Source organism: Aspergillus steynii (genome assembly GCF_002849105.1).
Source record: "Aspergillus steynii IBT 23096 chromosome Unknown P170scaffold_1, whole genome shotgun sequence".
Classification (NCBI taxonomy): Eukaryota; Fungi; Ascomycota; class Eurotiomycetes; order Eurotiales; family Aspergillaceae; genus Aspergillus; species Aspergillus steynii.
Genome location: NW_020194398.1, coordinates 6432613 through 6448177, shown reverse-complemented (window position 1 = coordinate 6448177; position 15565 = coordinate 6432613). Strand labels below are relative to the sequence as shown.

The 15565-nt window shown below is 51.6% G+C and overlaps 4 protein-coding genes across 4 annotated transcripts; all 4 read left to right on the top strand.

Annotated features, from left to right (window-relative positions):
• The first annotated feature begins 482 nt into the window (after nucleotides 1–482).
• On the top strand, nucleotides 483–1990 carry P170DRAFT_372191 (alpha/beta fold hydrolase). The gene is made up of 4 exons (XM_024845195.1): nucleotides 483–941; nucleotides 1080–1186; nucleotides 1248–1348; nucleotides 1405–1990. Exons 1-4 carry the CDS (start codon nucleotides 610–612, stop codon nucleotides 1855–1857), a joined length of 993 nt encoding a protein of 330 aa, XP_024711154.1. The 5' UTR covers nucleotides 483–609; the 3' UTR covers nucleotides 1858–1990.
• A 2358-nt stretch (nucleotides 1991–4348) lies between these two features.
• On the top strand, nucleotides 4349–8131 carry P170DRAFT_471249 (U2 snRNP complex subunit HSH155; the record flags this gene model as incomplete). The annotated part of the gene is made up of 2 exons (XM_024852822.1): nucleotides 4349–4358; nucleotides 4440–8131. 2 exons carry the CDS (start codon nucleotides 4349–4351, stop codon nucleotides 8129–8131), a joined length of 3702 nt encoding a protein of 1233 aa, XP_024711153.1.
• A 391-nt stretch (nucleotides 8132–8522) lies between these two features.
• P170DRAFT_422348 (flavoprotein subunit of succinate dehydrogenase/fumarate reductase) lies at nucleotides 8523–10073 on the top strand (the record flags this gene model as incomplete). Its single annotated transcript, XM_024847427.1, has 1 exon — nucleotides 8523–10073. One exon carries the CDS (start codon nucleotides 8523–8525, stop codon nucleotides 10071–10073), a length of 1551 nt encoding a protein of 516 aa, XP_024711152.1.
• A 913-nt stretch (nucleotides 10074–10986) lies between these two features.
• On the top strand, nucleotides 10987–11433 carry P170DRAFT_50933 (uncharacterized protein). The gene has a single exon (XM_024854666.1). It carries the CDS (start codon nucleotides 11075–11077, stop codon nucleotides 11315–11317), a length of 243 nt encoding a protein of 80 aa, XP_024711151.1. The 5' UTR covers nucleotides 10987–11074; the 3' UTR covers nucleotides 11318–11433.
• The last annotated feature ends 4132 nt before the right edge of the window (nucleotides 11434–15565 follow it).

Sequence of the window (15565 nt, the reverse complement as noted above, 5' to 3'; positions counted from 1 at the left end):
GCTAAAGGCGGTGCATATTTGCTTTTGTTGGCACCGCCACTCTTCTGCTTTGTCTTTGAACTAACCGCCTTAGGAGTCGCTCGGCTTCCTCCTTCTGCCAACATTCCAATACCACACGTCTCTATAACGCACTGAAGTCCATTGCTGTAGCCAATTCTGATATCATTCGGTCCATGGTCGCCAACAGAACCTTTTCTATAGAGATCACGGCTCATGCAACACATGTCGGATGATGTGGTGATCTTCGCAGTAGGCAGCAGTAAGAAGGGATAGCGGCCAAGCAGCAGCTCGCCGTCTAAATTTACGGGTAGAAAGGCGGCCATTTCTAGTCATTTTCGGTGTCGATTCCACAGATCCTCATACTTTAGTTGTAAATGTGAAGACTACGGCGGAAAGTCAAGAAATAAGCCCAACAGCCTTGGGGATTGGAATATCGACCGTGTCTTGTCCGATAGAAACAACCCCGCAACCCCGCAACCTGCCAACCCTCAGTCATGTATACACCCCGATACTCCTTTTTCTGGCTTTCGTCGCTCGTCTGCGCTCTTGAGAAGCACTTGCTCCTTCGAGGGTATTAACATTACCAGTACATACCCAATTGCTTGCGTCATGGCATCGATTGCGTTTCCCTCGCTCGCGAAGAAGGCAAAGCTCTCTGATGGCACCACCTATGGCTGGGTCACCTTAGCACCATCGCTACCGTCCAAGGTCACCTTTCTTTTGCTTCACGGGTACCCGTCATCTTGTTATGATTGGCGTCATCAGATCGATGGTCTCCGGAAGGCTGGATACGGCGTGATCGCCCCCGACTTGCTGGGGTACGGGGATACCGACAAACCGACTGACCCGAGCGCCTATCGAACGAAGGCCATGTGTGCTCATATGGTTGAGATCCTGGACATGGAGAGCCTTGATCGTGTGATAGCTGTGGGACATGATTGGTTTACTTTGCCCTTGTTTTCTTTTGTCGGACTTTTTCACTCAAAAAAGATCTCCTGGCCTTGAGAGTTCAATTCGTGAACATTCAGGTCGACAGTTTTCACTTCCTGAGCGTGTGCTAATTCAAATTCCTGGTACAGGGGTGTAGCTCTAGTCTCTCGCCTTGCTACCTACCATCCTAGCCGTTTCTATGGCATTGTAACGGTCGGCGTTTCTTACCTCGAACCAGGGTTTGTGTGGGATATTGGTACGTTAAAATCCTTTTTAAATCATATGCAGAGTGCAGCCATACTAACCAATCTCTGTAGATGCCATACACGAGCTTTCCAAAAGCGTTGTCGGCTACGAGACGTTTGGATACTGGGAGTGGCACAACACCGAGCAAGCGGCGGTTGACAATAACGAGCACGTACGCTCCCCAAGCCCTTCTTACTGCATAGGGAAAAGCTCACCGATCTCCCACAGCCGGCCTCAGTCTTCAACCTGCTCTATCCACATGATCCAGCTCTGTGGAAGACCGATTTTGCCCCCGTCGGAAAAGCCGCTGAGTTCGTGCGCGCGGGCATCACCACTCCCCTCCCCACGTGGTTCACTCTATCCGAGTACACCACGCGGGATAGGATCTTCTCGGCAGGCGGCTATGCTGGTCCTTTGTGTTGGTATAAAGCGGCCATGCGCGGCGTCAACGCCGAAGACGAGGCCGATATGTCGGAGGAGGACAAGCTGTGCCCGCTGCCGAATTTGTTCGTGGCGGCGAAGCAGGACTACGTTTGCAGAGCGGACCTGCAGAGCACGATGGCTGAGAAATCGGTGCCTAAGCTGCGGGTCGAGCAGGTTGATTGTGGTCATTGGGTGCAGCTGGAAGTGCCGGAGGTGTTGAATCGGTTGCTGGTTGAGTTTGTAGAAGAATTGACATGAGGTTATCTCTACACGCTGAGGTTAGAAGTGCATGCGTGAAGAGACTGCGGGGTTAGCTTCTGCTTGGAAGGCAAGAGGAATTATGTCAGATCTGTGTCTATCTCTACTTACGGATGGAAACACATGGATGCGGTTAACTCGTCTCTCTTGCTCGGGGTTTCCTTTTACTGCCCATTCTCGCTGGTCCCGAGGAGTGCAATGCTCGGCTCGCCGACATGACATATTGGTATTTATTCGGAGAACCTTCCCCATGTACCTTTCCATCATATCCGATCCGGCTCCTCGACATCGGCAATTGTAAACCTTGATTGCACTGAATACCTTAGTTTACCTTCTCTAAGTTTAGCTATTCCTGCATGGCAAAGGGATCCACATGTATGGGACTTAGGGCTGGAGACGAAGGCGAGGGAGAACGAAAAAAGAAAAAAAAGAGAGAGCAAGCGTTCAACTAACGAAATCATGGCAGTTATTACTACGTACTCGTAACGCACCTGTTCCTTGTTATTCCGCGATATCGGCGGTAATTTCTTTCCTCTAGACCACGAACGTACGGAGTAATGACTCCTCTTCTTTAGTGTGTTTGGCGTAACCGACGAAGAAACTGCATTTCTTCTGCTCTGACGCAGGAAGTATCTACCGCCAACTTGGCCAAATGCCCCATCGTGCCACAAAAATAACTCAGCCCTATTAAGACAAAGTGGATACTCTCTCGGCTGCCGATCCTAATTTATGTCCTCCTAGCAGGCTGGCAAGGCCGCTAGCACGAAACCAAACAAGATTACGAAGTGATTTGAAGTGAATGGCCAAGAAACTGCCTGCTCGCATGGCTCATGCAAAATTGCAAGCTCGGTCACAGTGGATACACGGCCAGGGTAAGGGTTATGCTCCGTGCAATGCGCCGACGCCGTCACCTTCCGGGCCAAAATCCCAAAGCGGCCTGTATTCCCGAGAATGGAGCATGCGAGGAATGACCCTCGCTATTGCTAGTCGCTAAGGATTGGATAGACCAGGGGCTCGGGGGACTGGATCCAGCCCCGTCGGGTCAGTTCTCGTTTTGGTAGGGAGGTTCGGCCGCGTCAACTTGGTCGGTGTCCAGTCTAGGGGAAGCGGGTTTGGACTGGGATGTTGGTGTCGATCTTCAATCCTGGACTGATTCATACTAGGGACATTACTGAGTGCTGATTTACAGGAGACAAAATGGATGAACTAAGGATGTTTTGGATATGACGTCAAGTGGCTCTGCTGGGCAACGTTGTCTGTGTCAGTCATGGTTTGAGAGAACGTTCCACCATCCCTGGAATTCTGGACTCTGACTCTGTCTTTTAGACCGCGTTGGCCAAGGTAGTGTCTCTCCATAATGGATGAGTTCTCAAGTCAGTCACCATTGGCTTCAAGGTCCATCTAGTTAGGACTTCCTAGCCTCTTCCTTCATTGCTCTTTCCAGTCCACCTTCGTAGTCTGTTTCGTCTTTTCATTGCGGTTATATGCTCCAATATCAGCCTGCTCCAGGCCCAAATACGATCGTTTCGACCGCCATCTCAAGACTCCATGTCGGCGAAGTGCACCACGAGCCTCCGTATGACCCGGCCTGGTAGAATGCTATAGACCAGAGCAGCATTCCACCATACGTGAAGTATTGATCCCACTGAAAAAAAGTGGGTGATAACCTCATTGAATGGCTACAGCCAGGCTGTGATGATTAGTGCTGCCAACCTGTAAGACTTTAGTCCTCCCAGGCAAAATTGCAGAAAAGAGGGATAGGGCTTAAGCTCTTTTCAGTAAAAGAAGAATTGATAATCCCGATGCAGTTGAATTCCCATCAGGTGCTTGCTTTAGTCGAAAGCTGACTATATTTGTAGGGACCATACGCATATTGGTATTTCCCTCATGCCTAGCTTTCAATCCGTTCACTTGGCGATTATCCTTAGTTTGAGGGGTGCAATAGCATCAACAATGAAGGCTATGCCAGCGTATTGAATATCTCGTGCAGCAGGAAATTCCGGTCTGTTTCTCATGACTGATGCCTGGAGGCATGGGCAGCAGATATATATGAATAGGAACACGGAGTGGTGAAAGATAGTAACATATTCTTCTCCAGGTTCGAAGTACCTCTAATGTCCGTATGCATACACCCGACAAGCGTATGGAAAGTTGATGAATCTAGATTGTTGCCTTCGAGACAAGCTGTCGCACAGTAAACATTGAGTTTCGGGAACCTTATTGTGCGCACAACACGGTTTCCCGAAGCGGACACTATGCAGCGCACGTGCCAAGTCATATCAGATCACGTGTCGCTGAGTCAGCCGGGCGAGTCCTCTCAACTTCACTTCACTTCACTTTTTGCGCGGCGATTTGACCATCTCAACCATCAGCGCAGAGCTCCCCACCGCATCAACGTCATCGCGGTGTCCGATCCGGATGTAGCTATTGCTACCCCTTCTCGGGATTATACGTTCTCTATCTCATCTCCGGGATCCTTGTGACCGCCAACATGTCTGACGGTATGGCCCCATCTCCCCTCCTATCAATGTCTTCCCCCCACCCCCGAGATCGACGCGTCGCTAACTCTTCTTTCTCTGTAGCCGATTTCGAGGCCGTTCGGAAGCTCCAGGCTGAGCGCAATGCCGCTTCAGCTGGGAAACAAGGTTCTAGGACCTTTGATCCGTCTAGCCAGCGCACTGACAGCTCGACCAAGGCCTCCCTGACTGAATCCTTCGATACGGATGTCTACGGACGCGATGGCGCCAACAAATACGCCGGCTATGACACTTCGATTGCAGTCAATGATGACGATGAGGACATGGGGGATGCCGATGCGGGCCACAGTCTCGTCGGCCAGTACACCGCGACTAAAGGTCAGATGGATGAGTTCGCCCACGGTAACGGGGTCGAAGAGGAGGACATTCTTCTCGGGCGCGAGAAGGCGGCCAGGATCTCCGACCGAGAGACAGACTACCAGAAGCGTCGGTTCAACCGTGGCCCCTTGACCCCAACCAGGGCTGATCCCTTCGCCGCGAACGCGCACGCGAACGTGGAGGAGTCGGATGGCCAGACTTATCGTGAAGTCATGGCCCTACGTGACCTTGAAAAAGAAGAAGAGCGTGTCCAGAAGCTGATTCAAGAAAAGCAGGCCCGTGGTGAGGACGACGTCCCCGAACATGAGGCCACGTTGAAGCTGGAAGACAAGGAAAATGCCGACGCTGGCTCGACCGTCTCTGTTGCCACTGGCCGTAAGCGCAAGCAGCGGTGGGACGTATCCTCCGAGCCCACCGAGACAGCACCGGAGCCTCCTCAGCCCACCGAGACGGAGGCTAAGCCCAAGAGGTCCCGCTGGGACCAGACCCCTGCGCCAGCTGCGCCCGGCGAAGAAGGACCCAAACGTCGGTCGCGGTGGGATCAGGCACCCTCGCTCGCACCTGGAGCGACTCCCGTCGGTAATCAGGGACTCGCTACCCCGATGCATCCGTCGCAGTCAGGCTCGTCGGCCATGCTCCCAACCAGCTTTGGAACCGACATCTCTGCCCGCAACGCCCCCTTGTCCGACGAGGAACTGGACATGATGCTGCCCTCGGAGGGCTACAAGATCCTCGATCCTCCCCCGGGTTACGCTCCGATTCGCACCCCGGCCCGGAAGCTCATGTCCACTCCCGCCCCGATGGCTAGCTCGACTGGCGTCGGTGGCTTCATGATGCAAGAGCCGGAAAGTGCCCGGGCCCTCGGCAAGCAGCTTCCAACTGAAATCCCTGGTGTTGGCGATCTGCAGTTTTTCAAGCCTGAGGATATGGCTTACTTCGGTAAGCTTATGGAAGGAGGAGACGAGAGCGTGATGTCTGTGGACGAAATGAAAGAGCGCAAGATTATGCGACTGCTGCTGAAGGTCAAGAACGGCACGCCGCCCATGAGAAAGACTGCCCTGCGTCAGCTCACCGATAACGCACGGCAATTTGGAGCAGGACCCTTGTTCAACCAGATCCTTCCCCTCCTTATGGAGAAGTCTCTCGAGGACCAAGAGCGCCACTTGTTGGTCAAGGTTATCGATCGTGTGCTCTACAAGCTTGACGATCTTGTTCGTCCTTACGTCCACAAGATTCTCGTCGTCATCGAGCCGTTGCTCATTGACCAGGATTACTATGCTCGGGTGGAAGGCCGAGAAATTATCTCGAACTTGGCCAAGGCCGCTGGTCTTGCTACCATGATCAGTACGATGCGTCCAGATATCGATCATGTGGATGAATACGTGCGAAACACGACTGCTCGTGCCTTTGCGGTCGTCGCATCTGCCCTTGGTATCCCAGCCCTTCTTCCCTTCCTTCGTGCTGTCTGTCGCAGTAAGAAGTCCTGGCAGGCCCGACACACTGGTGTGAAGATTGTCCAGCAGATTCCTATTCTTATGGGCTGTGCTATTCTTCCCCATCTCAAAGGTCTGGTCGATTGTATCTCCGATAACCTCAGCGACGAGCAGGCCAAGGTTCGCACGGTCACTGCATTGGCTGTGGCCGCGTTGGCTGAAGCTGCTAACCCCTATGGTATTGAAAGCTTCGATGAAATCCTGAACCCCCTGTGGACAGGAGCCCGGAAGCAGCGCGGTAAGGGTCTGGCCGCATTCCTCAAAGCTGTCGGCTACATCATCCCTCTAATGGACGAGGAATATGCCAACTACTACACCAGTCAAATCATGGAAATTCTTCTTCGAGAGTTCTCCTCTCCGGATGAAGAGATGAAGAAGGTTGTTCTTAAGGTTGTGTCGCAATGCGCCAGCACCGATGGTGTGACTGCTAGCTACCTCAAAGAGCACGTCTTGACCGACTTCTTCAAGAGCTTTTGGGTGAGGCGTATGGCTCTCGATCGGCGAAACTACCGCCAGGTGGTTGATACCACCGTCGATCTCGGACAGAAGGTGGGCGTTGGCGAGATTCTTGAGCGTGTTGTCAACAACCTGAAGGACGAGAGCGAACCCTACCGAAAGATGACCGTGGAGACGGTTGAAAAGTTGATTGCCGCCCTCGGAGCGGCCGATATCTCGGAGAGACTGGAGGAACGGCTTATCGACGGTGTTCTCTATGCCTTCCAGGAACAGAGCATCGAGGATATCGTGATCCTGAACGGCTTTGGCACCGTGGTTAATGCCCTTGGCACTCGATGCAAGCCGTACCTGCCTCAGATTGTCAGTACCATCCTTTGGAGGCTGAACAACAAGTCTGCCACCGTACGTCAACAAGCCGCCGATCTTATTTCTCGCATTGCCATGGTCATGAAGCAATGTGGTGAGGATGCTCTTATGGGCAAGCTGGGTATCGTCCTCTACGAGTATCTGGGTGAGGAATACCCAGAGGTTCTGGGCTCGATCCTCGGTGCTCTGCGGTCTATTGTCACGGTGGTCGGTATCAACCAGATGCAGCCTCCCATTCGTGACCTTCTTCCCCGTCTTACCCCCATTCTTCGAAACCGTCACGAGAAGGTTCAGGAAAACACTATTGATCTGGTTGGTCGTATTGCCGACCGCGGGCCCGAGTCAGTCAATGCCCGTGAATGGATGCGTATCTGCTTTGAACTGCTGGACATGTTGAAAGCCCACAAGAAGGGCATCCGTCGTGCCGCCAACAACACTTTCGGTTTCATCGCCAAGGCCATCGGTCCTCAGGATGTGTTGGCTACCCTCCTTAACAACCTCCGTGTGCAGGAACGTCAGTCTCGTGTGTGTACGGCCGTTGCCATCGGTATCGTCGCCGAAACCTGTGCTCCGTTCACGGTTCTCCCGGCTTTGATGAACGAATATCGCGTTCCGGAATTGAACGTTCAGAATGGTGTGTTGAAGGCCATGTCCTTCTTGTTCGAGTACATTGGTGAAATGGCCAAGGACTACGTCTACGCCGTGACACCCCTCCTGGAAGATGCTCTCATCGACAGAGACCAGGTTCACCGACAGACTGCTGCCAGCGTCGTCAAGCATATTGCCCTAGGTGTGGTTGGCCTCGGATGTGAAGATGCTATGGTACATCTTCTCAACTTGGTCTTCCCTAACATCTTCGAGACCAGCCCTCACGTCATCGACCGTGTCATCGAGGCGATCGACGCCATTCGGATGGCCGTTGGAACCGGCGTGGTCATGAACTACGTATGGGCCGGTCTATTCCATCCTGCTCGCAAGGTCCGGGTCCCGTACTGGCGACTATACAACGACGCCTACGTGCAGAGTGCCGACTCAATGATCCCCTACTATCCCGTCTTTGAGGACGAGTGTCTGGACAGGCACGAATTATCCATCATTGTTTAAGCCCAAAAAGCAAGCCGTTGTTCTTTGATATTCTCCATTGATGTACTTCATATACAGGATGCTTTTCCACCATTTGGATCGTTGAGCTTTTGTTATTTTCTTTCTGTGACACACTAGGCCTTATTTGATTCATCGCGAACGGTGTTGCTGCTCTGGGGCGGGTAATTCGGCGTGTATTCATTTTTGCCATTTCCTTTTCTTCTCGAAAGATATATCTTGTAGTAAATGATGATTTTTTTCCATGTCATTCATGATCTCTGGCTTCTGATCTGTTTTCGGGCATCCTTTGCGTATTATCAAATCTTCCCCGCATCCACCCCATTTTCTTGGCGTTGGTTCTACATCATTGCGTGTTTCTTCACTCCGACATCCTCGCCACTACTAACTAGTCATGAATCTCCCTTCGGAGTGTGATGTGCTCGTCGTTGGTAGCGGCAATGCCGGCTTCTGCGCAGCCATATCCGCCGCCCAGGCTGGGGCTCAAAAAGTGATAATCATCGACAAATGCCCCGAAGAATGGGCAGGTGGAAACTCCTATTTCACTGCAGGAGCGTTCCGCACGACTCATGACGGTCTAGACGATTTGCTTCCCTTGGTGAATAATGTCGACCAGACAACGGCGCAGAAGATCGAGATGGCCAGCTACACTGAGGCTGACTTTACCGGTGACATGAACCGAGTGACTGGCAATCGGACTGACCGCGATTTATGCCGGATTCTAGTGACTGATTCCAATCCAACCGTCAAGTGGTTAGCAGCCAACGGAGTCCGGTTTCAACTTTCGTTCAACCGCCAGGCATATGAAGTCAATGGCAAAATCAAGTTCTGGGGCGGACTCGCCCTCAAAACCCAGGATGGAGGCAAAGGACTCATCCAAGACCATATCCAAGCCGCTCGAGCACACGGGATCAACATCTTCTATTCAACCGCAGCGCAGCGGCTCATCCGCGACCCGACCTCTCGCGCCGTGACAGGAGTCGAAGTCATACATCAGGGCCAGGAAACGACCATCCGAGCCCGCGCCACCATCCTGGCCGCCGGCGGATTCGAAGCCAATCCACGCATGCGATCCCAGTTCCTCGGTCCAGGCTGGGACGCCGCTTTGGTTCGTGGCACTCCTTACAACTTCGGAGACGGCCTTGAGATCGCCATCCGTGATGTCTCCGCCAAACCCGCAGGGAACTGGTCTGGCTGCCATTGCGTGGCATGGGATGCCAACGCGCCTGCGGACACAGGAGATCGCGAAGTCTCGAACGAGTTCACCAAATCGGGCTATCCGCTAGGCATCATGCTGAATCGCCAGGGTCACCGGTTCGTGGATGAGGGCTCAGATCTCCGCAACTATACCTATGCCATGATCGGACGACAGATCCTGCAACAACCCGGCCACGTCGCGTTCCAGGTGTGGGACTCGCGGACAATATCCTGGCTGCGCACAGAGGAATACCGGCCTGAGGTCGTACAGCAGATCACCGCGTCGTCGATCCCCGAGCTTTCGGAGAAATGCGCCGAACACGGTCTCGAAGATCCAAAGCAGTTGGAACGCTCTATTCATGAATACAACGAGGCTGTTTATGAGAGCCAACGACAGGATCCGAAGCGGACATGGGATCCAGCCGTGAAGGACGGCTTGTCGACTCAATCACCGGCACGCAGATTAACAATCCCCAAATCCAATTGGGCTTTGCCTGTCGACCAAGGGCCTTTCCTAGCGGTCAAGGTCAGCTCAGGAATCACGTTCACGTTTGGAGGACTAGCTGTCAATCCGGAGACTGTGGGTGTTATCTCGTCGTTGACGAACGAGGAAATCCCTGGGTTGTATTGTGTTGGAGAGATGCTTGGAGGGTTATTCTATGATAACTACCCTGGAGGCAGCGGGTTGACTTCAGGAGCGGTGTTTGGTCGACGTGCAGGACGGGCTGCTGCTGCTGCCGCTGCGTGAGATCGTGGTCATCGTGACTGAGACTGGTTTGATCTTGAATCCGACTGCCTGTCGTGTCCAGGGTCAATCTTGGATATAGAATGTGATGTACTGATGATAGAATAACGATGCCACGCATTCTACTTTTTGATATCACCTGAAGCTGATTTTAATTACAGATACCTCAATGGCAGTACTGTGGTAGTAGTATAGTATAGGGATAATATGGTCAACTACATCTTATGTAGCTGAGGTATAAAACCCAGGTATGAAAATATATATCGAGTACTTCAAGCATGAACCACAATATCCGACTCAAATTCTATGTCATTGCTATAGATATTGTATAATCCAAACACCTCAAAAGCCCAACATCAATAACCCACAATATCTGTCTCTATCTACTCCGTACATCGTATCTACCACCACATCTACCTGCCTATTCCGGACCATCGTGAACGCCAACACGTGAAGACCCGCTTATCTAATCCGGCATGTCCGACCATGCAACCAACCACCCAACAAAAGAATCACATTGTCATTGTACGATCTGAACCCGAACCCGGTCGACAGCAAGTGCAACCCTACTTGAAAATCCCGGAGTACGTACCCTTCCCCCCATCACGATGCTCGCTCCCCTCTCCTCCGCCCTCCCCAAAAGGCTATACACCCAATCACCCACGACCAGAGACCATTTGCCACATGTCCCGGATGCCAAGCATTCACCCTGCAGGCGTCGAGTATGTGCCGCGTAAGCCTTCTCCATCGTCCATGTCATGTGCGGCCTTGGCACATGGGATCTGTGGGGAAGTCATCCAATGCTTTCCCGGCCGTTGGTGCCTGTGATTGGCGGGCTGGCCAGACGACGGGGGGGAAGGTCTGACATTCCTGGATGAGGCCCTGCAGATTGGTCGTCATTGCTGTCCAGATTAGTCGGCTTCAGGAGTGGTTCAGGGATTCTGATTGCTGTTTTGGGTCGGTCTTGAGCCCTGTTTGTATACTCTGTTGCGTGGAGGGGGGGAATGATTGTGTGGTCAGGGTCAAGGCTTTGGATTTATTTTTATTTTTTATTTTTTCGTTTCTCCTTTTCATTTTTAGGGTCAGAGTCAGGGTCTGAGGCTCGAGCTTGGAGGGAAGGAAGGCGTGTGCTTTTTTTTTTTCTGTTTTCTTCAAAATGTGGGAAGGGAAAAACAGGCACTGTTTCTCTTTGCTTTTTTCCCCTCTTTTTTTCCCTCTTGCGCAGTCTTCTTCTGTCTTTCTTCTAAATGCTGTATATAGTATTAAATTAGTTTATTCATTTAATTTATTACTACTTTTTTTTTCACGCTCGCCCGTGGGTTTGATCCTCCTTGGCTGACAACTCCCCTCCACCGTAACTTATCGAGTCCTTGTTCCGAGAGCACAAAACTGTCTCGGAAACGGAAACGGGCCCGTCAGTGTTTGAAGTTGAGCTCCGTCGTAAGAGGAATCAAATCAAAGGACACTAACGGCGACAATTTAAACAGAGTGGAATTGAAACAACGAACGAGCACGGATACCTATGACAGCATCGATCGAATCCCATGTCTCATAGTTGTCTACTCCAGACGACTGACCGTTCGGTCTGTATCGTACGCCATACTCGGCCTGGATAAGCGTACGCTGTACGCAGGTATACACTACGGCTGTATGTTCTATGCACATACATCCAACATCCCAGCGCTGCAGGCATGCACAGTGCACACCACCACGGACCGGTCGCCTTCTGCACACTCTCGTCACCTCGCTTTTGTCGGCGGCGGCAGACATGCAACCCTGCCTGATTGGCAATAGGATGGCTTGCATGGAAACCTTTTCCTAGGTTTGCGAAAAACATGAAATTGTCCCTTAGCGCAGACGGCAAACTACTCCTGCTCCATAGTAGGCTGTCCAGGCCCTACCGGGATGGATTCACCATAATCTAGAATTCATTTTTCCTGCTCCTCTACGGAGTCTTTTCTTAATCAATTGGGTTGATGCATTGAGGAATTTTCCCCTTTGGCTTTGGGGGTTGGATCGGTGTTGGTTTTTTTTTTTTTTTCTTTTTCATTTTCATTTATTTTCTCTCCCTCTGCGCCCTCCATTCCTTCCCGTCTTTTAGTTTTGGGCCATTACGAATCCCTGAAAAAATCAGCACGCAGGAATTAAAATAGCACACGTCCCTTTTTTTTTTTAGTGATTGTTGGATGTCACCTTTTTCTTTTTTCCTTTTGCCCCTCGGTTCATGTGAGAGCTGAGGCGTCGTACCTACGACGTAGAAATCAAATGGCTCGGGGTTGACGATGTCTGGTGATGTCAGCCTTGTCCTGTTACTATGTATATACAGCCGAGATTTGCAATAGATTATCTTGATGGATGATGTACAACGGCGAACTCGGGGAGGAGGAAAATCGCATTACTAAGAGTCTAAGAACCACACGCCTCACGATGATTCTCAGGAACGCATGTCCCCCCTCGACTCCGTCCGCCGAACTAGTCTTCTACAGTTCTCTTCCTACAGCTTCCTGTTCCAGCCTAGCCGCCAATGCAGGGTCTTCCATCCTTCCGATTAATCTACTCCCTAAGCGCCGGAGTCGAGTGTAGATGAATCTGGATACGAACGGGTTGTCCATCTGAGACGCTGAGGACGGATTGCGCAGGCCCAATTTACTCGATACCCTCAGACATCAGATACTGGTGGGAAAAGTGGATAAACGTCGTAACGCCAGGAAGGATTCCCATGGCACCTGTCTGGCATGTCTCAAATGTTCCTAAACGTCCTCACATCCAATGATGAATCTTAGGTCCCCGTCTTAAAGTGCATCGGATTCGCAACGCAACCCTTTCTGGCCCCCTCTTTTTTATTTATTATTTTTTGATTGTGAGTGTTATTTTTTCCCGTTCGAGGATGCGTCGCGGCCGCCATTGACATACGCCAAGAAAACCGGTAGGCTCCACTTTCTGCACACTAGAATCATTTTTCCGTCGGGGATCACGCCGGAGGCTGGAAGGCCGGTGGAAGCTTGTTCAGGGTCCTGTCGTTGGACGGCGTAGCGAGGGAAGGAGAGAGGGGAACCGGTGATACCTGCGTTGCCGAGTTTCCCAGAGAAAATAGAGAACCCCGGTATACATTCCCTTGTCGGCACATCGCCTGGGGGGTGTGGTGGTGTGAGTGTGGTGTGGTGTGCCATCGGACGGTAGGGCAATAACTCCCAGGATTACGAACAGGGATGAACGGCCTGAAGAACAGATGACGTACCCCTGAGCAGGACAGCCAGCCTCTCTGGCAGTCGCGGTTGTTGTGCCTGCTAATCTATCTCGCCCAGCGCCCTTGAATAAACTAAGTAAATCACTGTCGGCTCAGGCCGTCACTTCCCGTTTCTCCTATTCCACGAACAAGACTCATGCTTGCTATAGAGTTAGGTAATTAATTCGTGGTCGACGGTCTCGACACGACGCATGGACACTGTCCAGCCGCCGTCTAGTGGTTCAGTGATATCATTAAAGTTTGTGGTTTGGTTTTTTGTCTCTCTTGTCGTCTCATCCACTTTCGTCGCGCTTACGGATCGTATGGATCCTTTGTTTTTCCTCGTCCTCTGCCTGCTGTGGTGGTTCCCGGGGGAGAAGAACTTCAGAGTCGAGTTCTTGACGAGTGGATCGGCCGTAGTCCCAAGTCGGATCATTTAGTTCAGACTAGTCTGGCGACGGGGCAAGAGGAGACGGCGTGTTTCAGCTTCCTGCTAGACTTTGTTAACCCTGAAAGTGGCAGTGGGTGTGGAGCCGGCCAGGATCGCACGCAGGGATTCGACCTGCGGGGTCATGGCGTCTTGCGAATCTGGTGGTCTGGATTGGTTGAAGATTGAAATGTGGAAGTGCTCCGTAATGTTGAATGTTGAATCAGGAACAACGGTCGAGAATGCTATTGAGGGCAGAAAAAAAGAGGTGCAGAACGGAAATGATACATGGTATTATGCTGGTATCATATCTCAACTGTTCCCTGCATCGCCAGCATACTACGTAAAGTACCTACTCCAGAGTAAGCAGAAATTACCAACGAAAAAAGAAAAACAACACCACCTCCTCACAAACCTTATACCCGAACAGGTTAAGCGCCGCTGAAATAAGGAAAGCTCTGTGAGATGTGCACGCGTCAGCTCCTGTGGGGTCATCCACGATGATTGGGTTATCTGCTCGAGCCAAGCTCGGCTATCGACTATCTGCCGTCTCTGGGGCATGTGGCTGCATACCTCCCTGCTTCTTAAAATTAAATCCTGCCGCGACGCGCCCAATAGCGTACCTGAATTTTGCGCCCACTCCCTTTTTCCGCGTCCCGGTAGTTTTCGCACCATCCCTCTTCCGGGGCTAGCGGGGCATCAAGTCACCAACCGCAGGAGGGAAGGTCAAGCCTGACCCCCATTCCATTAGAGAACAGTCCCTCTTGCCCTAACCATGTGGAGCACCTGGGAGAGGGCCTGTTGGAGGACAGTCTTGGCGGAAACGCCACTAGTTCGACATCTCAGTGGTGTCGGGGCAAAGGGCCAATCAGCGCGGGAGAATATTTCCTGGATAGGGAACTTTGCCTGTAGCCACTAGCCACCCGAAAAAAAAGGGCTCCATGTTCCCACCTTCTGATCTTATGTATCCATCTCCCGCGCTATCGTCTAGTCGTCAACCAAGCACTATATTCCTTCCTACAGCGGATTACGGAGTAGAGTCTGCAAACTGATGACGGCGACTTGTGACTCTGAGCACATCGCATATTTGGGCCTGGGACACGGGAAGGACCCAATATCCAATAACGCAATTTCCCAGGTCGGGCCCATCCGCCGTCTTCTACCAACTCGACCAAACTATGCGTAGTAGAGTTCGTACTCCTCACCTCGACTCCATCCACGGCTTTCCGCGGAAAGTTCACTCGATGTTCTATTAGCTTGGCATGGCCGCGGAGGGCTGTTTGTGTGTATCCTTCGGGGACCTCTTGCTGACGGAGTCTATTCCCCGAACTGCCTGCTACTGCTAGCCAGCAGCCATGGAACTCAATCGTGGAATTGCTTGCCTTACGGAGTAGTGCTCTAGAGCCTAGGATCACTCTCTCCCGGCTTAGAGTGTCCTGGTCGACCAGCGGGAATTGAACCGCTCCCTCGTCCACTTGGCTGAATCCTCGCCCCCCCTGACCCCTAACGCCAAATCCCTCATTCCTAATATGTGCGCGAACTATAATATCAATCTCCCTTATACTCCGTCGCTCCTAGCTAGCCCCTGTAATAAAGCCCTCCCTGCTAACCGAGTCAGCAAGAAAGTCCCAAAAGCCCAAGATACAATAACGCCAATCATGACGATCTGCCGAGTGGGATCTGCCAAGATGGACCCCGTGCAGATGACAGATGTTTAAAAATATTTTTAAAATGGGATTTTCATCGTTTAATCAAAAATGAATGGGGATTTCTGTTTCAGATGGGTTTATTTGCTTCCTAAAAAAGATTTTTTTACCATGCGACGAAAAATTAAGGTATTCT